Source organism: Physcomitrium patens, chromosome 5 (assembly GCF_059467195.1).
Source record: "Physcomitrium patens ecotype Gransden chromosome 5, ASM5946719v1, whole genome shotgun sequence".
Classification (NCBI taxonomy): domain Eukaryota; kingdom Viridiplantae; phylum Streptophyta; class Bryopsida; order Funariales; family Funariaceae; genus Physcomitrium; species Physcomitrium patens.
The window spans coordinates 7,856,232-7,882,027 of record NC_143414.1 but is presented as its reverse complement, the minus strand read 5'-3'; the positions used below and the strand labels follow the sequence as shown (position 1 = coordinate 7,882,027).

Below are 25,796 nucleotides of genomic sequence, written 5' to 3'. Positions count from 1 at the left end.
GGTTTTGAACCGTCTAGAAACGTGCAGTGGTTTAGCATTATGTTTGTGAGGAGATATCAGCAGTGTCCCCCATAACCATGGGTATACACCCGGGAACATGCCCGGACAAACCCTCCAAGCAAAGCTCTCAGAGGGTTTGGTAAAACCCTGTTCGTTTCGCCCGAGAGAGTTTAGGGTTTAAGGGCTTGTCCAACAAGCGGAGCCGTTTCTCCTTTTGATCACAGTCCTGACCGCCTCTCTGTTACTTGTCGAGGATCGGAAACTATTAGCAGTTCTAGGTTAACGTAGCCGGTCGCAGCGGAATTCTTTCTTCAGTATTCGGCGTAGGGACTTCGGCATCATTTGAGTATTCTTAGAGCGCTCTGTTGGTGTTGTAATGGCGAAGGAAATTGTGAAGAAGGGGATGAAGGTGCGAGTCTCTGATTTGCTAGTCATTATCATTTGATGACTCAGTTTATTCCTTTAATTCATGTCAGTGCCAGAAGATGCATTCTCTGCATTGCGAAGGAGTTGCTAATTCTATTTGCTCAGGGTTGTGTGAGCTTTAGAATCGCTGTTTATACACTCAGAATTTGGCAGCTAAGTTTTAGTGGTTGCTCTTGAATTCTGCATCCTTTGACTAGAAGCCAATTTTCTCCGGGTGCACATTAGTTTCTGTCAATGTCATTGAAGTGAGAAAGAGACATTTTATCCTTGACTACGTCTATGTTAAATAAAAATTGGTTTTATGTCTTGATTTGTTTTTAGTTTTAGTTTTAGTTTTAGCTTATTATTTTTTTGCATAATTATCCTTCTTTTTCCGTTTTCTAATTTTTGAAACCTGCGGGCCCTTTGCTTAGAATCCGATGCCTACGGTTCAGGATTCATATATTGCCGTAGGCTGTAGTCCTGGTTGACGTAATTTTGTACGTGGGGGGGGGCGAGAGTTAATCATGCAATGTTTTTTCTTGGGAACGAGCAACGTAACATTGCTCCTGTCGATGTTGCAGAGTGCTCCCCCTGGTAAGTCCAAGCCGGTCGACAGTAAGGACTCGGCGGTGAAGAAGGAACCTTTTCGAAAAATGGTATTTTCCTATGATTGCTCTGAATCCAGTTTTACGATACAACTGCAATTCGCCTCCGTTTGTTGTTGACATTACTACGTCAGTATCTACTTTCCATCAAATATCTGGACAGTTTTATTGGATGGAGTTATGTTGCGATTGAGTCGTCTGTATTGATGCTAGCACACGTGCAGTGTTCGCTTATACAATTTCACGTTTTCCCTTTAGTGCACATAGAACTATCTCAATTTCATTCCACGTCTTCTTTTATATCTTCTGTAGTTATTCTGGTTACTAATCTCCGTTGTTATCCAGTCAGAACAAGAGGCTCGAAAGGCGAAACAGGAACTCACAGAGACTCGCAAGAGGAAACGTAAGCCTCACTATGAGATAGAGAAGGTAACGCACCGGACATTCTTAAGTTTATTCTCACAATTGTGAAGGTTGAATGGGTAGATATTCGTGTTTTTGTGCTCTTTAATTACCGTGTTGTCCTGATCAAGGTGTGCTGTTTTGTTGAGATGGCTGTGGGGTGCGAACGTATCTGCTATGCGTACATTGTGCGTTCTGTCAGCCAAGTGTTCTATGGTTGTTAGTAGAAATTTCATTGCTATGGACGTTTAGATGTAGTGATGTCTTGAAATGATTTACTTGGACAGGAAGTTATTTCGTTATGGGAGAAAACGCGAGTCAGGGATGTTGAGAAGGACGAGAGGAGCAAGTAAGATTTAACTCATTTGAGATTGTTTTAGCTATTCATTATATTTTGTTACGAATAGAAATACTTGGGTTTGTTTACAGTGGGCTACTTTGTTTTCTCATCTCAGTGACTTGTGTCGCTTGAGTTCCTAATACTGTCAAGTGTCACATATTGCCCCAAAGATTGCAATTCTCGCCGATGACATCTTTATTATATACTGAATTCATGAGATTATGCCGTTGGTTTCAGGTTGGTATCTCAAGTTTTGCTGAAGATGAAAGGAAAAATGCCAGAGATGGCTCTCAATCACATTGTATCTCGTGCGTTGCAAGTATGTTAATATTGGCTTGTGCCTTGCATTCTAGGGGCTAGAACTGCTATTGATACATGTTATATTCTCATTATTCCATTTCAGCCTGCTGTTTCGTGGAGTAAGATTTTGCAAGCAAGTCTTACTTTGTACTGGTTCTTCGATGCAGAATTGTGTGAAATATTGCACTCCAACTGAAAGGGCTGCAGTGTTTGAAGAACTCCGACCCCATTGCTTAGCTCTTATGAAGGATAAATATGCGCACCACATTGTGATCAAAATGTTGGATAGCGGTAAGTTCGTGCCCTTTCGCCAGTACGAGCCTGCTTCTCTATGTCGCGGGTTGAGAAGTTTCAAGCTCATATTACCCCACGGATGGTGGTTCCTTTTGATATTGCAAGAATCGTAGTCAATTCGCAACATCATGATCTAAAATCCTTATTTTCGTTTGGTTTGTAACCAGCCTCGTTGAACTTTCAATCTCCAGCCAGCGCACAGTTTTATCTTGTTCTACTGATATACTGATAGAATTTCCTCACTAATGTTTCTTCGGTATCAGCTGACAAGGCTCAACTGCAGCAAATGTTGTCATTGCTTCACGGCAATGTTGTGGCTCTTCTCCGACATCCACATGCCTCACCTGGTTTGTTAATTCAATACTGAAACTAATTCTATTCTGTTTTGATATGGATATATTTATTTGTAGAAGTCGGGATATTTCCTGTGAGTGCAGCTTTGAGTTGTCTCTTGTAGAGTACGACTTCAAATGAATCATGGAACTGAATGGACATAAATCCATGCAAATTGTCTGATTGATGATTAATTTGGTACGTTATTCTGTTGCATGGTACAGTGGTGGAGCACGCCTACACTTTAGCTAATGCCGCACAGAAGTTGGAATTGCTTTCAGAGTTCTACTCCCCTGAGTTCCGGCTCTTTAAAGGATTAAATGCTCCTGGCAAGGGCAGGTGAGAATTCGTCGAAATGAACGAATTTTTGAACAGCTATACGTCCAGATTGAGCTCCAACTGAATCTAACATTTTGTTCATTGCTGTGGTCATAGGCTGGCTGAGTTTTTCGCGGCTGAACCTGCTGCAAAGAAGAGATCTGTACTGGAGCACATGACATTAGCCTTGCAGCCTATTCTAGAGAAAGGAATTGTGGACCATAGCATCATTCATCGAGCTATTGTGGAATACCTGAGTGTGTCGAAGAAGGTAGTATGCACTTCTCATTTAGGTGCAGGAGGATGTAGCATTTTGAGGTGACCTCCTTTTGCATCATGTTTTTGCTCCTTCCTGGTGTACTGATTTGGAACCCAACGGCGTTGCAATGATTGTGGGTTACAGAGCATGATTGCCGAAACAGTGCAACAACTGTCAGGTGGCCTTCTGGTTCGCATGGTGCATACACGAGACGGTGCAAAGATTGGCGTAACCTGTGTAATGCACGGTAATAATAAGGTCAGTTTTCGCTCTCACAGCGTATGATAAATTGAATTCTTGCATTGTGTTTATGTTCTTGGCATTGTAGGTCTACTTCTTCGCCGACAAAGGCAGCGCTAATATATTGTCTGAAAGTCGCTGTCAACGATACCCCGAGTTGGTAGTACTTGATTTATAGTGTCAAATGACATAACGTACATTTCATTCTTTATGTACACTACAGCTTGTATAGTCACAAGGGATTGCACATGGATTTTCGCTTTTCATGTGTGCAAACTGCTTGCTCTCCCTTTTCGGTATTCTGTGTCTTTTTCTCCCTGTAACATTGTGTCAAACTTTGATTTACAGGAGAGGAAGAAGATTATTAAAGGCATGAAAGGTCATGTTGCGAAGATTGCTCGTGATGACCATGGGTATATGGTAAGTCTCATCGTTTTTCATGTTTGCAATCACAAATTTTCACATGTGTCTTACGCCCTCTTATTGTCTCTTACAATTTCTAATTGTTTGCGCAGGTATTAATAGCAATTCTTGATGTTGTCGACGATACAAAACTTGTCACGAAGGTTTGAGTTTGCTTGTACCTTGATTACTGTACGTTCTACTACTTGATTTTTTATGTAGTTTCCATTGATTCGCTTGGCCAATCAAATTTCTGATCGTACAGAATTCTTTCGCAGATTATTATTAAAGAACTCATGAAAGAGTTGAAGGAACTGGCGTCACACAAGGTATGTACTGAATTGGAACTGATTTCCCGATTCAAAGAATGTTATTTCTGTTCGTATGTTTCTGCTGAGCTTGGAATTACTTCCGACTTTGTTACATCCTTTTTTGTGAAGGATATTTATCGTCCTTGTACGATGTACATATGAAAATTTCGATCTTGGCTTGCGTTTCCGTCTCAAAACATGGGTCAGGCATGTTGAATGTTTTCGAAGTACACATTTGTAGTCGTATGTTCTTAAAGAAGTGGATTTTGTTTTCCAGTTTGGACGACTTGTCTTGCTGCATCTTCTGGCTCCTCGAGTTCGCCGCTATTTCCCTGCAGATGTTTTGGCTCTTTTGGAGCATCCTGCACCCACATCTGTTGAAGGTAAGCTATCTTAACCTGATATGGTGCTAAACGACACTGGTGTTCTTTAACTGCCATTTTTGTAAACATATTTCGCATCCTTAAATGTAGGTTGAAGTGGCACAGAACGTTGTTCCTGTATATTTTCGCTTACCTCTTTTGAAATCTGTGTACGATTCGTTTATATACAGATGAGGACGTCGTAGAAGAGAACGCAGTAATAGCGGATGCTAGTACTGTAAGCAATGGCTCTGTAAAGGGCGGCTCGAAAAAAAGCGCCGCAAAGAAAGGTATAGACTGAGTATCATGGTGGGGATCAGATCTAAGTTGTGACTGCGAATTTCATTAGTTACCTTTACACTGTCAACATGACTTTTTATATCTTATGTTTTTATTCCACAGCTCGGGGGGAAGGAGGACCCGAGCCTATGGACGAAGACGAAGACGAGGAAGATGGAGATGGGGCTTCTGCTGTCAGCAAGAAGGATCCTGGAGTGCGTCGATCTGAATTGCTATCGAAGAGTGGACTAGCCAAGGTCTGTTCCACTTTGCGTTGCACATTTGTGTATGGTATCGGTAGATTTAGTGTGAAGGTCTGTATACGATTTTTTTCAGTTCATGGAAAAATTTCAAGAATTCCTATCTGTTACCGAGTATCTATCTGGCACAGTCTGGACTCTCTACTATGATAGTCCTTTTCTTTGGAAATGTGTTCATAGATTTCAACATGAATATCACGATATGTTTTGGTTTGATTCTCACATTTGACATTCTTTTTTCGTTCAGGACTTGGCTGAAATTTGTAGAGTTAATGCTAAGGAAATGCTGTTGTCTCAATGGGGTACTGAAATCATTTATGAGGTACGGCCGTTCATGCTCTCTTTCCCGTTACTGATACTCTTGGACTTACTCTTATTCCATTCCAATATTGTTTGGCCTTATACTAAGGGTACCTTTATACGGGCCATGAAAACCTTGCTTGCAGGTTGCAATGGGAGGAGTAAACGGGGAATTATGGAAAACAATGCCGGGCGCAATAATGTCATTGCATAAAGAAATTGCCGATCTAGCTACTATTGAAAACCAGGATGAGGAGGATGCGCATGTTATGGAGCAATATTTTTCTAGCCCGACTCTACGAAGGTTGATATTGAATTCAACACCTCCACCAGAAGGGGTTGATGGTCAATCATTCGCTACAGTATTTTGGTCTGTTGCTTTGAAAAAGAAATGCAAGCGCTGGGCTCAGGGTCACAGGTAATTCTATTTCCTCTTTTCATTTACTTTCTTTCTCCTTTGGTGTGCGTGCTACTTACTCGGAGTTGCAAATTGCCGTCCCTGAAAAAGTATGCTAAGAACTTGATTTTATCGCCTCCTGCAGTCAAAAGGTGGTGTCAGCTTATAGAGAATGCTCCGATTTAGCTGCGAGAGAGGCGGCGAAAGCCGAGATTCAAGGTCTTGTTGCTGCGGGTCTCCTGAAACCCGTAGCCCCTTCGCAGCAAAACGGGAAAAAAAGATGAGAACTCTGATCTATTTACCACTCCCCATATCGTAGAATAATTCTGGTTGAAATAGAAGATATAGGAAGGATTTTGGATACGACACTCGTCTAAATCGCTTTATGTCCAGTTTTGATGAGTGCACAAATTTTGAGGGTTGAGCTCAAGCACATCCAGAATCTGACGAGAACTGATTTGAACACAAGTTGTAATTTTATAAGCTAATCCATCTACATTTTTATGTTCCCCAGTGAGTGATGTTGGCTTTAAATTGTCTGGTAATTGCTACCTGTAGAATCTATCACAACCTACATATTTTGAGACCTGAGCCGAGTCACTTGCACATACTTCTTCTGTATGAAGTTCTATAGTAAAGTACACAATAGTTTTGAAATATACTTTTGAAATTTCTAAGGCTTTGAAATAGTCTTGGACTATTTTAAACCTAAACACGATGATGTTTTTTTTTTTAATAAGAAGCCATGTTGCAATTAAGTTCCATCAAACTTGCCTACTCCATCAAATCTAGAGAGTTTCTACTAACTACGAATAAATATAAGGAGTGATAATGGTAATAAATTTACATCTTTCTTGACAGTTAGTTTGTCTAAATATGTATTCGGGATTACATCTTTTTTTAAATGCCAGAAATGTGCTGTACATGTGTATATACTTTACTAATAATACAAAAAATCCTACCCCTACATTTAAAACCTGCACTCTTTATGCCACATTTTTCCAACACATGTATTATTTCATTCCATCAAAGTTCATATCAAGGTAACAAGAGAATAAAATTTGAAAGTATTGCTTTCTATGAATAAAAGTTTTGACAGTATATGAACACTTCACCCATGTTCAAAGGTCATGGCTTAGACCTTAATATTGCACCAACAAAGCAGTGCTAAAGTAAAAATAATAATAACAGCATAGGAATTACTAATATTTTATAAAACATGGGTTCCTATTTTACTTTATTCTCTATATATATTCATGCCAAGTGTCTGCATTACAAAGACATAATCAGACTGCCAACCGAACATGAGCACCAAACTATCAAATTGAAATGTTTCCACCCCATCTTTGATTAAACAACATCAAATGGCTTCAAAGCAGAAGGCTCTAAGTCCCCTTATAATCCATAACCACCTATATTAAGATTTATACCACCTAATCCCTCAACCTTGTTTACAAACAGATTTCCAATTCGTGAAATATTTTCTTAATTATTTTCCAACAATCATTATAGTTCAATAATATTAAGAATAATAATAATAATCATAACCCCAGTATGAGATCCAGCACGCGCACACATATACACACACACACACATATATATATATATATATATATACACACACACACATGTACACACAATCCCAATCCAAATTATTGATTCAGTATGGAATCTCAACAGAACGGAAAGATGAAAGGAGCCATAGGAAAAAAAAATAGTAGCAGCGCGTGCGATGCTTTACCGTCGCACGGAATACCGCGCTACCTACCCCACCCAGTGGACGTAGCGGCCCCAGCAAAGACCCATGGTCAATTCTGGGGCCCTACCTCTCAATTTTCCTACCTAGCTGCCTACCTACCTTCCTGTCTACCTCCATGCATTCTCACCTTCACGTCGGGTCGCAATGTAACCGAGCAGCGTATTAGCGGTTCCTTTGGCAGCTCGGGTATGACCACGGGCGCCGACTCTTTCCCCGCGAGGCTGTTTCCAGCTCCCGGACTGGATCGATCCTGAGGGCGGAGTCTCTATTCCTCATCACCAATATCTGCATGTGAGATGCGTACCTGGCAAGGGATGAAAAGGGCTCAATGGCATTAGGGCGATGCCGTTCATTGTAGGATGGGGGGCTGTTCGTTGCTCTTAATTTGTCCGATAAATGTGGAGGTTAGTAGGCATTATTTTTAGTAAAACGTGGCCGCTGTCTGTTTCTTCTGCTGGCTGTTTTTCCGTCTCGTGCCACTCGACGTCCTTTGTCCAGTGGGGATCGAATTCCTCCTCATGCTTCTACCACTTCTGGCTCTTTTTCGATTCCGCTGGTCGTCCACTTGCTGTCCGTTATGGTGCGGTGTTTTTTTCTTTTCTTTTCTTATTCACACGTTTTTGAATTCTGGATGTATGCGACTGGAATGCCTCCTATTGAAATGGAATTGGATATTGCATTTTCGGGTTTTTGATGATGAGTTACATTTGCGCGACAGTGGAGGGTATTCTTTTATAAAAATCTTGTCAGTTTTGTCACAAGTAGTTCATTTTGCAGGGGTGCTCGCGATGGTGCCAGCTGGCGTGGAAGCAACCATTTAAGAGAGAATGAAAATGTTCGTGAAACTTAATAAAAAATAAATAAATTAATTAATGAACAGAAAATGGTGTATTTTTGAGGTGGCTGGAAAACCTTTTGGAACTAGTTGAAAAAAGCTGAAACTAGACGAGATTGTTTATATTATTTTACATCACGTGTAGTCATTAAGAGTCTTTAATTGCACGGATCTACATTGTTAACAAAGTTGAAAAGAGAGTCAACTTTTTCTCGTAACACTTTTTGTGATATTCAACTAATCTTTCTCTCCTTTTTCCAAAAATGAAATTGGAGGTAGCAATTGACACACTAATAATGTAAAGATTACAAGACAAAATAGTATCTCGTGAACCTACTCCACAACTATTTTCTGAGTCATGTGTACCATATTAGTTTTTGATACTGTTTTGTCCGTGTCACAATCATTCCTTTGAAATTTGAATAACTTTACACACGTGTTAAATAGTTACAAATAGTATTTCTGATCAAATTTGAATTGCACGATTTAAAATAATAGTGAACATACATTTATTTTGGTAAAACTCAACACATATGTTAGTAGTTTTCTTAAAGTATTTCATATAATTGGAGTACAAAATTTGTATAATTCAACTTGCATAACTTAATATAAAATTTTCTGAACTGGTCTATTTAAACTATCATCAGAATAAAAAACAATAAATACAGACCCAATATGGCACATAATTTAACAATTTGGAAACTGTTGTTTCAAAAAATAGAATAGAATAAAATAAACAAACACATACATGAAAAAGTTAGGCCACTAGTTGTTATGAATGCTAATTATGAAATTTCTTAATTCTAATCTATATTGAAAAGCATTATTGATATACCTTCTACACCCCCTATACAATACTCTCAAACCAATGGTGGAGGCACTGAATGGAAAGGAAAGAAAAAGTAAAATGAAAGAAAAAGGAAAGGAAATCTAGGACAAGCGTGGGCTCGTGGTTGACAAAGACGCGGTGTTGTGCGCTGTCGAAAGGGACCAGGTCGGGGCCGGTGTGAGGAGGAGGGTGGGGATGGGGTCCGATGGGGCGGCCGGAATGGGGACCGGGAAGCGCGCGCGCGCTTCGTTTCAAGGTCATCGCCATATTTTCATAGTGGTGGCGGAAGGATCGGACGGGACAGGTCGTCAGCGTCACCACTCCCTCCTCACCACTTGACTCGTAAAGATGGCTCTACCATGGTTGTTGTTGCATCTGCTTATCCCACCCCCTCCCTAACCCCGTTTCATTTACACGTCTCCGCCCTGCCCGCGCTGTTGACCTGCGGCACCGCTGCTGCCATTTCGCTAGCGTCGAGAGGTTGTGTTGCGGAATTGTCCATGCGTTGACGCGGTGTGGGTTAGGAAGTCGTATAGCTCGCAGGTAGAAGAGGAGCGAGTGAGAGAGAAACTGATCAGTGGAGCTACAGCGAGAAGTGAACATTCTCGCCGGAGTTTTGATGCAGGTTAGAATGTACCGTGGGATTGTGTGTTTTGCTTGAGTTGCAGTGTAATCAGGCGGATTGGCGGTTGGTGTTGTAAGTGAGATTGATGCATATGTGAGTTGAGGAGATGGGGGACAAACAAGAGAACACCCCCATGGGGATTTCGCTTAAAGAAGCGGAGCGCGGCGCCGCGAAGTCGGGGAACGGGGCGAATGTAGAAGCTGTGTTGGAGCATGCGAAGAAGGAGATCTCTGCGCCGAGTTTGAAGACTCTATGGAACGATGCGGCCGAATTCTCCCCCAGGGGTGAGATGCCGAGGGATGTTTACGAGCGCGCGCAGACCAGAATGGCCGAGGAGCTCGGGCTGCGCTATGTCGTGGACGGGCATGTAGTCGGTCACGCGCTCATGCGAGCGGCCGAGGGCGGCCAGCTGCACGTCGTGAGGCGCCTGCGCAAGGGCCAAGCCGAGCTCAGATGCTCAGTTCTGAACCCTCGTTTCCTAGCTTTCGCGATGCTCAAGGCCACTGAAATCGGTCACTATGAAGTTATGCAAGAGCTTCTGCGCTTGACGAATTCGGCGATTTTAGCCATGGTCGGGCACGAGATTGCTATGAAAGCGAAAGACGACGGCTACCCGTATGTGCAAGCGCGTCTGACGCGAGACTGGCAACGAACCGTTAGCGGTTTCAAATCTCTACTCCCCCCTGCGACCTACACGGTGCAGTACGAGAATCTCGAGCTCTGTGGCACAAAATCCGACCAGGATTTCGTTCATGAGGCCGTGAGGTCATGCTACCAGATGTATTGCGTGTGGCGTTTGGCGGTCATCGCTGGCGCCAATGGACACGGCGGTGTGTTTCGGGAGCTATTGATGAAAAGGGAGGAGTTCAATACGCGCGCGGGTGAGACGAGGAAAGCCTTGATGGGATATGAACACCCCAAGGCGGTGGAGATCGGCAAGATTCGCAGCCGGATAGATGAAGACTTCATGCGTTTTACCAAGAAGATGACGGCGAAGCTCAGCCGCGATATGCTCCTGTATGAGGTTTACCGATGTGAGCAGGGGAGAAGTTTGGAGGAATCAAACAAGGGTGGTAATGCGTGGCGGTGCTCTAGCAAAGCTCAGTTTGGTCTCTGGGAGGTCTTCATGGACGTTCCCGTCTTACTAATGGAGCCTGAGGGGTCGTACCAAGATGGTGACAAGAAACAGCTGATGCGAAACTATAAATACATCAAGCCCATCGTCCCTCAGATCATGAAGCTGAACGTGCAGTTCAAGATCATCATAGACATTCTACCGAATTACATCGAATTGTCGGTCGGGATTAACCATGTGCGCGTGACAGTGGAAAATCAATGCTGGGAAGAGCCGCAGACGGGACATTTCCCCACGCGAGTATCCTTATCTGTCACCCCGATTGAACAAACCCTGACATCGGTCACTATGACGGGTTCGTCGACCAACACTTCTTACAAAGTAGGAGTAGCGGAGAATGTACGAATCGGAGTGAACGCTACTCTTAAAGCGGCTCCCACGGCTGGAATTTCTTTCCAAGCCGGGAAATCCACGATTTCCAAGGTGGACGGGAAGCCATGGAGGATGGAACAGCTGCCTGTGTACAACGAACGAGGGGGAAGCTACACATGGGCGTTGACGAACCTCCACGGCGCAGCATTCGACCGCCTGAGTCCCATGCTGCAAGAAACGAAGAAATCTATCTGGCAATTCGGGAAGAGAGTACCGATTAATCCTTTGATGGTGCTCCCCTTCGGCACCAACGGCGGGGTGAACTTTACGGGGACTGAGTTCGACGACACGATCTCATGGCGATTTTCGAAAGACCTCGAAAACAAGACAGTGGCATTTAACGTAGAGGGGCAAGTCCATACCACTCACATCACACAGGATACCTTCTGGGAGACTCGTGTGGTGCCGTTCGAGGTGAAGCTGGAGCAGAAGCTGGAGGCGTGCGGAGACCCCATGGGCGCCGATAAGAAGAAGAAGAAGAAGAAGAAATAGATGATTGGCTCCTCTCTCAGCTTCTCCGAAATCTTCGATGTGCAAAGCAAACTTTCTTCTGCTACTGAAATTCGTCTTGGTCGCTTTTCAGTTCACTTAGAATCGAGACGGCAATTCTAGTTTTGGTCGTAGATGTCCATTGCAGGTGGTATTTTCCGCCACAATCATCAAAAGGATTTTTTTTCGAAGGTTAAATGTCCTTTCTTATGAGGGTTTTTTCTTGCCGTGTCTTCAGTACCACCAAATTTAGGTTCACGAGGATTATGTAAAGTAAGGTCACAACGGTTAATTAGCTCTAGGTTCACAGTTGTGCTGGATTACAATTGTATCGTATCTCCGACCTGTGGGCGAATCGGATGATTTATTCGCGAATATGTAGCAACGTTTTGAAGGTGGATGACACGTTCTTTATGCAACTGGAAGTTAAATTCAGAACCTTAGTGATTGTCTCATTTGGTTACGCACATGAAAGAGAGTTGAAGGCTTTTATGCGATTATGAAATTATTCAGAGCTATTGTCTCATTGTGCTCAAGAACCCACTTTCTTCAGATGGTCGAAGATTACAAGTATCTCCTTGATTTCTTGCACACTGGTGATTATCCAACGGGTTGTTAGAATCCATGTCTGGATCTATTCACGGAGCTTTTATCTATTTGAGATCAATCTATGAACAATGAGTGACATGTGAAGTGTGAGTCGAAAGAATAGCTCAAGCACGCTCCAGTACAGTAAAAACCTCTCTGCTGGTGTTGCCATCCGTAGTTTTGAAATTGTGCATAGATGAACCCAATTAATCTTCTTGACCTGTACCCCGACTTGCAGATAAACCTGAATCGTCCTGACATTCCTTGCAGCATCTAGTCCTCCAGAGTCTGCGAAGAACGGTGCAGGAATCAGCCACTATGGTTTGTTCAAGAGCACCTATCCTTTCATTTATCGTTGGCCCCGGATTCATTGGCTTCAAAAGCAGAGTCGAACCAATAGCGTCTTCTAGACACGCAACGGATTGTCCCACATATAGTATCAACCTTAACTTACCTTCCGTTTGTTCCACAACACTGTGGTGTGAGTATGTATAGTAACAACTATAAATTGGATTCAGTTCTAAATGATTGAATGACGCACTATCGAAACATCAAAATTCTCCTTGGTTGCAACTCTCATTCAGCTGAGTCACTCTCATGAAACCAGTGTAGTCATGGTGACGTGCACTCTATTGCTGACATGATCTATACAGGCTTCATATCTAAAAATGCACTGCGAGGGGCTCAGCTGACATCAGCTCTTAATACGTACAGTTAAAATCTCTTTAATATGACATATTACCATTGACACAAAGTAAGTGTCATGGTATTAGTAATATGTCAATCAAGGGTTAAGTGCTGCATTATCAAGGAAATGAGAAACAATATATTCATACTTAAAGCTTTTATTTTATTTGATGTCATTGATAATCATTATCGTTAGAATGCAAACCAACACAAGCTAAAATTCAATATTTCTCCAAATAAGCAATTATTATTTTTAAAATATTTCCAACACGAATAATGGAATTTTGGGTGATTTTTATGGAGTCAATTCTTACCTTGTTTGTAATATTCTTCAACATTTTTCTTGATCCATTCTCCATCTAATGATTCAGATGAGTGAGACTAAATTAGATTCTCAACATGCGGTGATCCCAACAGTTGTGAATCACGCTTTCTCCCCAATTCAGATCAAAGTATGTGCAACCACCAAGCCCTGGACATTATCTAAATGCCTGTCCTGTGCAACACACTTCGATTTGTCTAGTCTATTTGCTAGATTCTATTCTTTTTGTCTGTCTCTCTTCGGAGTTTCCGTCGGTAACAACCACTTCCGAGCTGAGTCACGAACTAAGATAATCACCTTTCCTACCATCTCATGGACTAACAACCTCGAGATCCGCTGTACCCAATTCATGGCAGTCGAGGAGGAGGAGGTCAGGGAGCTGCAAGTGGGTCCCTAGAGACTACAGGCATACATCTCTTCAAGTTGCGTGCCTGGAAAGATAAAAATAGATGGAAGATTTGGAAGATGGAATGCACTGTGAGAAGCCATTGTCTTGTAAGTCATTTGCAGACAATTGGCATGTGGTTTTACGAAGCCCTAAGATAGGTAGTCGTGGCACATAGTTCATTTTTTTTTTCTTGCTTTTTTCATCACATGTTGGCGGATTCTTCGAAAATCACGATAGTTATCGTGTTCCGGTACTTGAGCTACCCTTTAAATGAAAATTTGAAAGGCCCATCGAGATTTGAAGCTGTGTTGCAACTTAACACATACGTATTTTCTTTTAAGTAAACTACCAGTACATCCTGCATTTGATCACGTAGTTCTCAAAACCAAGAAAGATATGAACTAGCGTACTATCAATAACCGCAAACCTATCCCTCACATATACGTGAAAAACATCACAAGGGTATGCGAATAGAAGTCGAGACTGCATGTGCTAATATCATGCGAAATAATCACATTTCTCACTATGCTGGCGGAACAATGGTGATCCTCAATTATCATAGTTTCAATACCTATCTTGAGTACTGAAACCCCACAATGATTGGATGATTAATAGTCTATGGAAGTTGCATTCAGCTTCGTAACTGATTTCTACGTTCTGCTTGCAAAGTAGTAAACGTGACCTTAATGGGAGATAGAAAGCTCAACAAGCTCTCAATCGAAAGGTATCGAACACGCTGATCAAATTCAGAAGAATTGACTGCCAACAAAATCTCTAGGAGTCTTTAGAAGAGTTCTTTTTCTTGATTGACTGCCGTTGCTGTGAGGTATTTTTTGACGATCTTTGGGTATATGAAGTTCCCTAAGACCACAAACAAATTAACAAGAAATCATAATGATTTTCGCAAAACTTACTTTATAAAACTTAAAATACCCAATGCTAACGCATCTGACTAGAAAAAGACCACCTTTTGATAATGATAAGAAACTGCAATCACAATAGAAGTTGAAAAGTACAAGGGTACTCACTTGAAGCCAATCATTAGTAAGAGCACCGCTGCTGGAGCGGGTACCCGTCTCAACTCTCTTGTAGCTTCTTTTTCGCTTCTGTAAAAGAAGTATAGAATTTTCATATGTCTGTCTGAGCAGTGCTATGCTTCACCAACTGCTTCGTAACAAATTTCATCACTGTTCTAACTTGACCATCCAATGTTATTCAGATGAGGTTAAGAGTGTAGTTATCTGATACTGTTTTAGTCCATAAAGTGACAACTTGTCTTAAGAATGAAACTAGTACCTTGAGGAAATTCTGAGCTTGAGAATAGGCCCACATGCCGAGGAGTCCCAAAATACCCAAACCTAAACTACAAAGAAATATGGTTTCTCCTTTCACAAAGCCACCATTTTCCAATACATCAATAGAGCCGTTGTGGAAGACGTTCTTGTAAAGTCCGCCATCAATCTCGTAAACAACATATCCCACCAAGTCGTAGATTCCTGCCTGCAGAATCACTTAATGTTACCACCCAGACAACAAACTTCAACGAACTCAAAACGAAGCAGAAAAAACTGCAACTCGCATGAGGTCCTTCAGACATTTAGTTTCCAGACAACTTATTAAAAATGTACTTCAAAGTCCAGATAAAGCAACACACGATTAGAATTGAGATGCAAAAGACGATAACAAAACGAGGAAAAAGGAGATAATTCTTAAACACACCCTCTAAATGGCTGATGCTACCATGTTAACCATAGGTATTCATTCACACATGCACCCTTGACCAACCCGATAGACAGTTTGCAAGAAGCATAAACACCTCTCCCCTAACCATATACGTGCACTTTTACTCAAGAAAGCTGTATTACTTGCAAGAGCTTGTTGCTGCTGAACGAGTAGCTGTAAGATCCCTTGCTACCAGTAGTGACGATGGTAGTGCCCTCCTGTATTCACCTCCCATACATAGACATGCCACGTTCAGAATATTTTCTACAAATCTATGCACGTGACACCTTTCAGGATATATTTCCTATAAGTCAAGCTCAGCGCACAGTCATCTTATGTCGTGAACGACTACCATAAGTCACAACGAACTGAATGATCAGATTGCCTCGCCGAAATATGTTCTAAAAAACGTACAAGAAAACCTTCCATCCAGGGTCCCAGGACACAACGGAGAGACAAACCTGGACTGTGAAGTTCTGAACAATGAGGCGATGGTCATGCGGAAGGTGAATACTGGCACGAGTATATATCACCTTCAAAGGAGCTTGTCCTGCAATTTCAATTGTAAAATTAATCATGTATGTCATGTGGAACAAAAATTGAAGCGCACATTCAGAGCGAGTTCCCTTTCAACTCATTGCTTACAGGAGAAATGCTATCTAAAATAAACATAGTGGGCTCTTGCAAAACTTCAAATCCTTGATTGATAAGGTAAATGAATACCTGCTCTTCTGGATAAAAGAAAAGCTTACCATCATTGATGACATCAATATCAACCTGAGTACGCTCTCCTGGTTTAACCACTGTGAAAACCAAGGCACGATATCAAAACAATAACGAAAACTAGTGAGCTACAAGGTTTATTTGTATTCAAGCCAGAAGATGAATGTGTGATGAGAGTGACATGTTAGAGAAAATTGGGAGAGAACATCAACTTACCTTTCAAAGGATTTTTCGGAAAATACGAAGATGTCTGTACCCCTGGGGAAGCTTTCACGTTAGCCTCCACAAATTTCTCCGAGGGTTTGCTGCCCCCAACTGGTACTACTGCAACAAAAAAAAAAAAAAAATCATTATTATGATCATAGGACGTTTTCAATACGGTAACTTCAAATCCATTTTGAGCAAGTATGTCCAATGACGAACTAAAATGAGCTACAAAGAGGGGACAAAAAGACAACACCTTAATGACACGTATGTTCGCTGGCATATGTACACTGATAAAAAATAAGTAAAGGTAACGTCGTCCTAATGGAACCCATCCTGGCATCAACAATATTTCTCAAACGTGACTATCAAAAGAATAGTTCAAATCCTGAAACACCACAAGTAAAAGAAAAATTCGACAACACGAGACTCACAGTCAAGGCATAGAAACCCAACCCTCAATCACGACACGGCTGATTCCAGCGAACAAGCTCTATCACAACACTACAATGCAAACAGTGAATGAGCATCAAAACCTCGAAATCCTGATGGGTACCCCGCTCTTACCAATGGCACAAACACTGGAATCATGTAAAGCATCCATCCACCATCGAGACCCCAACTTCACAGATCAATCACAACAGCGAAGAGCAAAACGTAACCTCGGACAGAGAAACCTCCAGGATTAGAGACAAGCCAGGAATCTAATATATCTATGGATGAATTAAAAGACCGTGATCACGTACAAAAGGCTTGCAGCAAGAGCAGGCAAGAGAGCAACAGGATCATGGCGGTGCTCAGGAAGAGTAGTCCTGATCTCGCAGACGCTGCGGCGACGGAACTGTCCTGACGGGAATGCGCCTCCCCTCCTCCTCCTCCGGAGGAGCCATGCCAGCTCGGCGACCAGGTGGCATAGACATGACAGCATGGCATTAATTGATTGGTGGAAATCCGTGCTAGAAGGTCTAGCTGGCAGGGGGGGGTGTCCCTGAGGACTACATTTCAGCATTCTCTGCAACGACAACACACGGCGCGGGCAGATTTGGATTTTTGTATCTCTAGTCCGGCAGTCTCTTCCGGGCTGATACTAATTTTTTGTGAATACGTTCGCTCTGACCGTACTTACTGACCGTGCTTCGCCGCTTCAGTTTTGAAAACGTTGGATGTGCTTTCTGGTAATAAAGCATAGTTTTTATTTCAAAAATTCGAAAAATAATATGGTATATCATTTTTCAAAAATACATTTTTTATATAATTTAATATTAAAAACAATCCTTATAATTTTGATATTTTTTTTGGTTATTGCCCTAGCTTCTATTTAGTTTATGCCAAAGTAATCTAGCTATGATTGTTGTTGTTTAGGTGAAAACAAAAACTACACAAAGTAAAAATAGTTTGGAAAGGCATCAAAATTTGACAAACCTCAAGATTGCCTAAGTAGCCATTGTTGATTTGATGACAAAGTAAAGATTCACCACTTAATTGGGAGAAATTAGAAAAGAACTCAATGGCTTAGTTTAGGATTAATACATGAATTAGGATATCCTTGTTTTAATTTTCTTGTCTCCATGTTCAAGCAAGGATGTTGTGGACTTAGTCTTCTTGTTTTCAAAAGTAGACTATAACAATGAAATTTGACATGATACTATAGCCACCTCAACAAGTGTGGCATATTTAATATTACTTCATGCAAGCCTTGCTCATCTTTGCATTCATAGCAAGTTCTATAGATCTTAACTTTGTAGATACATTAATATCATCAACTTTCTCTACTTTCTAAATATACATAGAATATATTGAATTAAATTCAATTACATTTTTAAGAATTAATTTTAAAAATTTCGAAGTATTTTTGAACCAATTCAAAATAATATATAAAGCTTATAATATCAGTTCTATAAAAAATAAGATAAGAAAAATAATACAATACTTTATTAGAATTACTAATAATAAGTTCTATAATCTAGATGCTATCATCCAAGATCATTGAGTATAATTTTACCAAAAATAAACCATGCATTGAATAAATTGACAACTTGCACAAAAATAAAAGAAATATATCTTGAAATAATCTAGTTTCTTCTTCCACTTTCAAATCCAATTTTTTTAGATTCTCTACATGATATTTTCTATATAGGATTTATACAATATACTCTAATACGTTGATTTGTATCAATCCTACTTCTACAAAATATATTATAGAATTAGAAAGAGAGTCTAATGCCATCAAATAACACCCTCATTAAATGATCCAAAAGATGAAAAATATGCTAATAAAGGTTAAATAATTCTACGTTATCAACCAATTAGCTCCAATATTGTCCAAAATAATATTACAAGCTAACATATTTTATATAATTTGTAAAGGCATAGGACATACCAACATCTAGTATCAAAATCCGAAGCTCAACAAATAATATATGTGATGCAAGTGTTATGGTCATACTTATGATGTGTACGACAAACATTGAGAATATATCTACAACAACAAATCAATTGCTAATATCTACCTTGTTCAAAAATATATTACATTAAGATTCAATCAATACCTTAAAGATCTACCATTACAATCTCAAGAAAGATCCTACATACCACCAAATGTCAAGGACATACACTAGGAAGTTGTAGAAGATTTTAGAAGGTTCTAGAGAAGCTTTGTAGTTTCAAGAAGCTACTTGAGAAGTTTTCAAGCTCGCAGAAGTTGCTTGAGAAGCTTCTTAACTCATAGAAGCTACTTGAAAAGCTTCCTAGTTTGTAGAAGGTACTTGAGAAGCTTCCTAGCTTGTAGTATATATAGGAGCTAAGACTGAGGAGATCTTTAGTCTCGACAACACACCTCTTGGAGCTCTAGCTCGCATCTCTAGTGTTATTCTTATACTCATCTGATTAATCTAGTTCTTGCTAATTCTTCTTGAGCTTCTTGTTTAGATTTCCAGTGAGTATTCTAAATTCGTGACAGTTTGTCGAGACTACACTCATCTTTCATATTAGAGCTAGTTCCTTCTTGTTAGAGTGTGGATTATCCCTCTGCTTGAAGGTGCTGGCATTTTAGAGGTTGCAGATTACCCTCCTTTAAACTGATATTTCTTCTATTATAATATTAGAGTCTTATCTTTCTTGGAGAGAGTGGATTACCCCTCTTCTTGAAGGTTTTAAGGCATTTTAGAGGTTGCGGAGTACCCTCTTCTAAACCAATACTACCTTCTTGTAGAGTCATTTCTTTCCTTCTCTTAGAATGGTCGAAGGTCAAGATATTAGTATCGCTGAAAGTTTGGAGTCTAAGTTGGATGCCATTATGAATGCTCTTGCTACATTATCATAGAGAATTGTAAAGATTGAAGGAATCATAGCAAGACTTCATAATGATGAAGCATCTGGAATGGCACAATCGAGGATTCACCACCTCAAGCTTCAACACCAAGAGGAGTAGCTTTGCCTCTAGTTCAACAAGGACTATTGGTCTTAAAATGAAAAGAGCTCCAAATTAGCCTTCCAGACAAGTTTGATGGTATGTATTCTAAGTTTCGAGGTTTTATCAATCAAATTAGATTGATAATAGCTTTACAGCCCAAAAGCTATCCGACGAAGGAGTCATGTTATCATATTGTAACACAAATATATGGTGAAAGGTGATAATGTGGATCTTATTATAGAAGAGCCAAGTTAAAAGAAAAAGTAGAAAAATATGGATAAAAGATAAGAAGGTAATAAAACTTCTAGTAGTAATGCTGCCCTTTTAAAAAAAATAGCTTCTACTTACTTTATAGGACCAAAAGTAAGGCAAAATAAGGTAGATTGGAAAAATAAATGATATAGACATCTTTAGGAGGAAGTTCAAAGTAAATTCTAGTAAAAATTACTTAGAAAAACTAGATGTTGATACCCGAAGAGGGCTGGTTATGAACTAGGGTCGAAATCAGACCTTAATGTACAAAACCGAGTCTCGACGATGACTCCAGGACTCTTTGGTAGATCAGAGAATAGGGTTTGATAGAAGTTTGGATAAGGTTTCTATAAGCATTGGTTTTGGGTGATTTGGATCTATATTGACTTTGTAAGAGCTTTACAAAGTTAAGGTTTGTTTCGGATGACTTGTATTTTGTGAAATAAAATAGGGTTTATATTTTGGATGATTTCAAGAGTTTTGTTATAGATCTACGGGTGAAATTTTGTAGATTAATGGTTATAGTTGTGTTTAATATATGTTGTGAATTTGAGCTTGATCTAACGATTGAATTAATGGTTACTGAGGTTAGTGAGTTAAGGTCTCAGAAAGTAGAATTTTAGATTCAATGAGGATTTTAAAGATTTCTTGCAATCTATTAGTTGAATTGGAGTGAAACTTATGCGAGAGGATATAAGACTTGTTTTTCTATGTGTATGACAATTTTGAAATCAATCGAACAATGCAAAAGAGAGATATTGGCTTTGGAAGATTGGCATCAAGGTTGGAGAAGGAGGCCGACCAATACCTGAGCACGTTTTTGAGGTTATTATCTATTTGGTAATTTCGATCCTTTTCAAAAATTTTATGATTGTTTTTAACTTAGTTTTTAAGAAGTGTGCAAAATTTGAGTTAAGATCGACGGTTTATTCATTAGTTATTGAGGTTTAAATCTGTTATAGGAATTACTAGGATTTGATTAGGGATTGGTTTAGGGTTTAGGATTTGATTAGGGTTTTATTTAGGATTTGGGATTTGGTTTAAGATTTAGGGTTTGGTTAGGATTTAGGATTTGGTTACGATTTGATTTAGGATTTGGTTTAGGGTTTAGGATTTAGTTAGGATTTGGTTAGGGTTTGATTTAGGATTTAGGATTTTATTTAGGATTTGGTTTAGGGTTTGGTTAGGGTTTGATTTAGGATTTGGTTTAGGATTTAGGATTTGATTTAGGATTTAGGATTTTAGTAGGATTTAAGATTTAATTAGTTTTGGCCTAAAGTTTGAATGAAGTCCAATTGGATTTTAACTAGAATTAAATTAAGATTGAATTGAGATGTATTTGAGTGATATTTGTGATTATTCTAATATTTCTTTAAGATTTCTTATTGTTTGTTTGAAATTTCTTTGAGGTTTTTTTGAATTTGATTAAAACTTGCTTAGTATTATTATGGTCTAATTAGAGCATTGTTAGTATTCTATTAGAATTAGGATTTTGTTGTTACAAATTTCATTCTTTCTTCCACAGCCAGGTGCTCGGAGCATTCTCAAGCAAAACTTCACGTATTACGACAACATGTTGGACTAGTTGGAACTTTCCTCACGGAGCAAGCTCTATCATGGTTTGTTCCTTTGTTCGACTAAAGATCGTCAATTTTGAACAACTTCAAAATATTTTTGGAGGCGTTTGCGGAAGCATTTGACAAACATGACAAGGCACAATGGACTACAATAAATATCCGATCGCTACAACAAGAAGCACGCTTTGTGTTAGTCTACGCATCAAATTTTAGATAATTAGCATGCGACATCAATTGGGATGAGGAAGCATTGATAAATCAATTTTATTGAGGCTTGATAGATGATGTGAAGGATTTGTTATTATCTCTTCTCAATCCGCAAACGCTCAATGAAGCCATTAGCCAAGCTGTGAAGTGCAATAATCGCATATTTCAACGTCGCCAAGTTCAATGCTCAAAATAACATACGGCTCGCCACACTCCAACTATGTCAGCAAGCAGCCTGAATTCACATTCAGAGGTGGAAGACATGCAAATTGACGCGATACATGTCAAATCCCTAACTCTAGAAGAAAAAAAACAGCATATGGAAGAAAGACTATGCTTGTATTGTGGTGAAGAAGGCCACAGAGCTGGAAACTGCCCCAAGAAGCAAAATTGATGTATTGTCAAGACGAGAGGCGCATTTGTTTAGAAAAACGAGGATGCCCAATCACAAGAGGGACCGTGCGGCTGGACAATTCAATACCACAACAACAATTAGGTTCCTCTCTTTCCACTCAACTTGCCCATTGCTTTACCATTCCTTTATTTTTTGGCCCTTAGAAACTAAAAACCTTAGCGTTATCAGATTCAAGAGCACCTACTTACTTTTTAGATGAAGAATTTGCTAAGCATTTCGAGATTCTTCTCGTACAAAAATATAAATCCGTTCACGTAGAAGTAATAGATAGACGACCTTTATTGTCCGATAGTATCACTAATGAATCAAAACCTATAAAGGTGACATTTAAAGACTATAGTAGTTATATTATTTTCAATATTATTAGAAACTCGTCAAACCCTATTATTCTTGGTCTTTTTTGGTTAGAAATGCATAATCTATCTATAGATTCGAGGTTACGAAGGATGACATTTTCTATAGAACATTTCGAGAGTAAGCATATTAGAAGATCTCAAATCAAAAAATCCTTATTTATTGGAGCAAGAGCATTTGTAACATCGTCCAAGGAAGGCACACTGTTTATCATTTATGCGACTCCAACTAGCAGAGAGAAGAATTCGAGAGCAAATATACCAGAGCAACATAAAGATTTTGAAGACGTGTTTTAAAAGAAGAATGCCGACATGCTACCAAAGCATCGACCATATGATTGTACTATAGACTTGTAGGAAAGAGCACAACCACCTTTTGGCCCAATCTATAATTTGTCATAGATGGAGTTAGCAGAGTTGTGGAAGTACATTGATGAGAATCTAGCTAAAAACTTCATTCATCATTTGAAGTCGCCAGCTGAGGCACCAATCTTATTTGTGAAGAAGAAAGATGTCTTGCTGTGAATGTGCGTGGATTATCGAGGTCTCAACAAGGTGACAAAGAAGAATCATTATCAATTATCCTTGATATCAGGTCTTCTAGAGCAACTTAGGCGTGCAAGAATCTTTACAAAGATTGATCTAAGGGGAGTTTACAACCTCGTGTGAATCAAGGAAGGAGATGAATGGAAGACAGCTTTCTGTACAAGGTATGGCCATTTTGAATATAATGTCATGCCTTTCGGTCTTACCAATGCTTCAGCGGTCTTTCAATACATGATGAATGATATCTTTCGAGAGCACCTTGACGATTTTTTTGTCATCAGTTTAGATGATATTTTGATATTTTCCAAGAAAATATTTTGATATTCTTCGATATCCAAACTGAGAGGGAATTTTTGGGATTCATTGCAACTACGGAAGGCTTGAAGATGGATCTTAAGAAGGTGGAAGCAATCGTATCATGGGAAGTTCCAAAGACGATTAGAGATGTACAATGCTTTCTTGACTTTGCTAACTTCTATCGAATCTTCATTAAGAATTATTCTCAAGTTATTGCTCTGTTCACTTAGTTGACATGTAAAGACAAGCTCGAATGGAGACCTCTAGCAAAAAAAACATTTGAAGATCTTAAAACGGCATTTATTATGGCTCCAATCTTAGTACATCCAAACTTTGCAAAGGCCATCTATTTTGGAGGCTGATGCTTCAGATTTTGCTATGGAAGCTGTACTTTTGGAGATAGGCACAGACAAAAAGCTTTATCCGGTTGTATTCTACTCTCGAAAGTTTTCTGCTGCCGAGATCAATTATTAGATCCATGATTAAGAACTTCTTGCGATAGTGGATTCTTTCCAAGAGTGGCATCACTTTCTCAAAGGAGCTGCGCATCCGGTGACTGTATTCATGGATCACAAGAATTTGGAGTATTTCATGTCGGCTCGGATTTTGAATCGTCATCAAGCTTGATGAAATATGTTGCTATCTAGGTTTGACTTTGTTATTACTTATCAGCCTTAGAAGCAACAAGGACTATCCAATGCATTATCAAGGAAATCGTATCTAGCGCCAAAGGCTGGAGAAGTAGCATTTGATCAACACTGTACAATATTGTTGAAATAGGAACAATTCAAGCTTTACTCTGATATAGTGCCAATTGATGCTGACATCCTCAATTAAGTACTTATTGCGACTATTGGAGATTCTATAACCCTTGATATCACGCAATATATCAATAATGACAAGTTCAAGGTGAAAGGAGATCTTTTATACTTTGAAGAGCGGTTGTATATTCCAAAGGGACCAGCACGACTCCGAGTTCTCCAATCTCGACATGACTTTTCAAATGCGGGATATTTTGGATTCAATAAGGCCTTGGAACTTATTTCTCGAGATTTTTGGTGGCCCCAAATGTGGAAGGATGTCAAGGATTTTGTCCTCTCTTGTGACATTTGTTCAAGATCCAAGAACCCTCAACATCGTCCTTATGGTCTTCTTTAGCCATTGCCTATTCCACTTTGGCCATAGTCTTTAGTTTCCATGGACTTTATTACGGACTTGTTGCAATCGAATTCATTTGATAATATCTTTGTTGTAGTAGATTAGCTTACAAAGATGGCACACTTTGTTCCTTGCAAAAAAACATTGTCAAGCAAAGACACCGCAAGGCTCTTCCTTGATAGTGTATATCGATATCATGGTTTATCAGATGATATTCTGTTGGATCAAGGAACCCAATTCATATCAAAGTTCTAGAGATCTCTCTTTGAGATATTGAAGATGGATATCAAGCTTTCTTTGGCTTTTCATCCTCAAACTGACGACCAAACGGAACGAGTGAATCAAATTTTGGAGTAGTATTTACGATGTAGCATCAATTATTAGCAAGATGATTGGACAACATATCTATCATTAATTGAGTTTGCATATAACAACACCCTTCATGTGTTGACTCAACAAACACCATTCTTTTTCAACTATGGGTATCATCCAAAGCTTGATTTGTTGAGACAATCAACCAATAACAACCCGACAGTTGAAGGATTTGTGAAACAACTATCGGAGCTTCAAACTACGTTGAAGTTTTAATTACAAACCGCTGTCATATTACGTGCTTTCCTGCTCGAGAACGCGCCGGGCGTCTAGCTGTAGAAGGTAGTATGGAGATTTGCCGATAGTCAAGCAGTCTATCAGTTTTTGACTGCTGGAATATAAACGACTGCAACAATGTACCGTAAATCTATACGGATGCTCTTCGACTGCTTGTCGAAGTCTTTTTTTTTTTTTTTTTTTTTTTTTTTTTCCAGCCGATAGGTCTCTAGACGTTACAGAGAACCCCGAACAACCCAAACTATTAATCTTCAATACCCCTTTGTACTTACGATCTTGTATCCACTGACTGTCTTGTTAGATTAACCCAATAAATTTCATTCACTCCGCATACTCAATCCTATAGACACCCCTTTAATCCTTCAATCACAGACGTAACTCGATTTTACAAAACAGTCAAGAGTATTCAAACCCACTTCATTTAAAAATCCCGATTCACCATTACAACACTGACTTCAGCAGCGATTGCCTCAGTCTTCCCA

At 39.7% G+C, this 25,796-nt stretch overlaps 3 protein-coding genes across 5 annotated transcripts; 2 read left to right on the top strand and 1 right to left on the bottom strand.

Moving 5' to 3' along the window:
- The first annotated feature begins 1 nt into the window (after window position 1).
- LOC112282024 (pumilio homolog 24) lies at window positions 2-6,319 on the top strand. Its single transcript, XM_024519140.2, has 19 exons — window positions 2-409; window positions 990-1,064; window positions 1,359-1,442; window positions 1,703-1,764; window positions 1,993-2,074; window positions 2,223-2,346; window positions 2,613-2,696; window positions 2,907-3,021; window positions 3,118-3,271; window positions 3,404-3,517; window positions 3,848-3,919; window positions 4,015-4,065; window positions 4,180-4,230; window positions 4,490-4,595; window positions 4,766-4,864; window positions 4,977-5,110; window positions 5,361-5,435; window positions 5,560-5,831; window positions 5,956-6,319. The coding sequence occupies exons 1-19, from the start codon at window positions 377-379 to the stop codon at window positions 6,092-6,094; spliced, it is 1,926 nt and encodes a 641-aa protein (XP_024374908.1). The 5' UTR covers window positions 2-376; the 3' UTR covers window positions 6,095-6,319.
- Window positions 6,320-9,440: 3,121 nt separating this feature from the next.
- Window positions 9,441-12,297, top strand: LOC112282460 (uncharacterized). Its single transcript, XM_024520047.3, has one exon. The coding sequence runs from the start codon at window positions 9,965-9,967 to the stop codon at window positions 11,855-11,857; it is 1,893 nt and encodes a 630-aa protein (XP_024375815.1). The 5' UTR covers window positions 9,441-9,964; the 3' UTR covers window positions 11,858-12,297.
- A 1,846-nt stretch (window positions 12,298-14,143) lies between these two features.
- Window positions 14,144-17,334, bottom strand: LOC112282788 (translocon-associated protein subunit alpha). 3 transcript variants are annotated; one of them, XM_073534039.2, is made up of 8 exons: window positions 17,235-17,334; window positions 16,501-16,608; window positions 16,314-16,364; window positions 16,023-16,111; window positions 15,705-15,779; window positions 15,136-15,339; window positions 14,868-14,945; window positions 14,144-14,700 (listed from the first exon to the last, which is right to left on the bottom strand). In XM_073534039.2, the coding sequence occupies exons 1-8, from the start codon at window positions 17,275-17,277 to the stop codon at window positions 14,614-14,616; spliced, it is 735 nt and encodes a 244-aa protein (XP_073390140.1). In that variant the 5' UTR covers window positions 17,278-17,334; the 3' UTR covers window positions 14,144-14,613. The 3 variants fall into 3 exon arrangements, with proteins under 3 accessions (XP_073390140.1, XP_073390139.1, XP_024376631.2); XM_073534038.2 differs by having other exon boundaries at window positions 14,144-14,945; XM_024520863.3 differs by having other exon boundaries at window positions 14,144-14,945; window positions 17,056-17,330.
- Window positions 17,335-25,796: the final 8,462 nt, after the last annotated feature.

Coding starts and splice junctions, on each gene's coding strand:
- LOC112282024 (XM_024519140.2), top strand. CDS start 377: ATGGCGAAGGAAATTGTGAAGAAGGGGATGAAG. Junction 410..989: donor TTGTGAAGAAGGGGATGAAG/GTGCGAGTCTCT, acceptor TCGATGTTGCAG/AGTGCTCCCCCTGGTAAGTC. Junction 2,075..2,222: donor TTGTATCTCGTGCGTTGCAA/GTATGTTAATAT, acceptor TCTTCGATGCAG/AATTGTGTGAAATATTGCAC.
- LOC112282460 (XM_024520047.3), top strand. CDS start 9,965: ATGGGGGACAAACAAGAGAACACCCCCATGGGGATTTCGCTTAAAGAA.
- LOC112282788 (XM_073534038.2), bottom strand. CDS start 17,277: ATGATCCTGTTGCTCTCTTGCCTGCTCTTGCTGCAAGCCTTTT. Junction 15,780..16,022: donor TTCAGAACTTCACAGTCCAG/GTTTGTCTCTCC, acceptor AGGTGAATACAG/GAGGGCACTACCATCGTCAC. Junction 15,340..15,704: donor GCAGCAACAAGCTCTTGCAA/GTAATACAGCTT, acceptor GTGATTCTGCAG/GCAGGAATCTACGACTTGGT.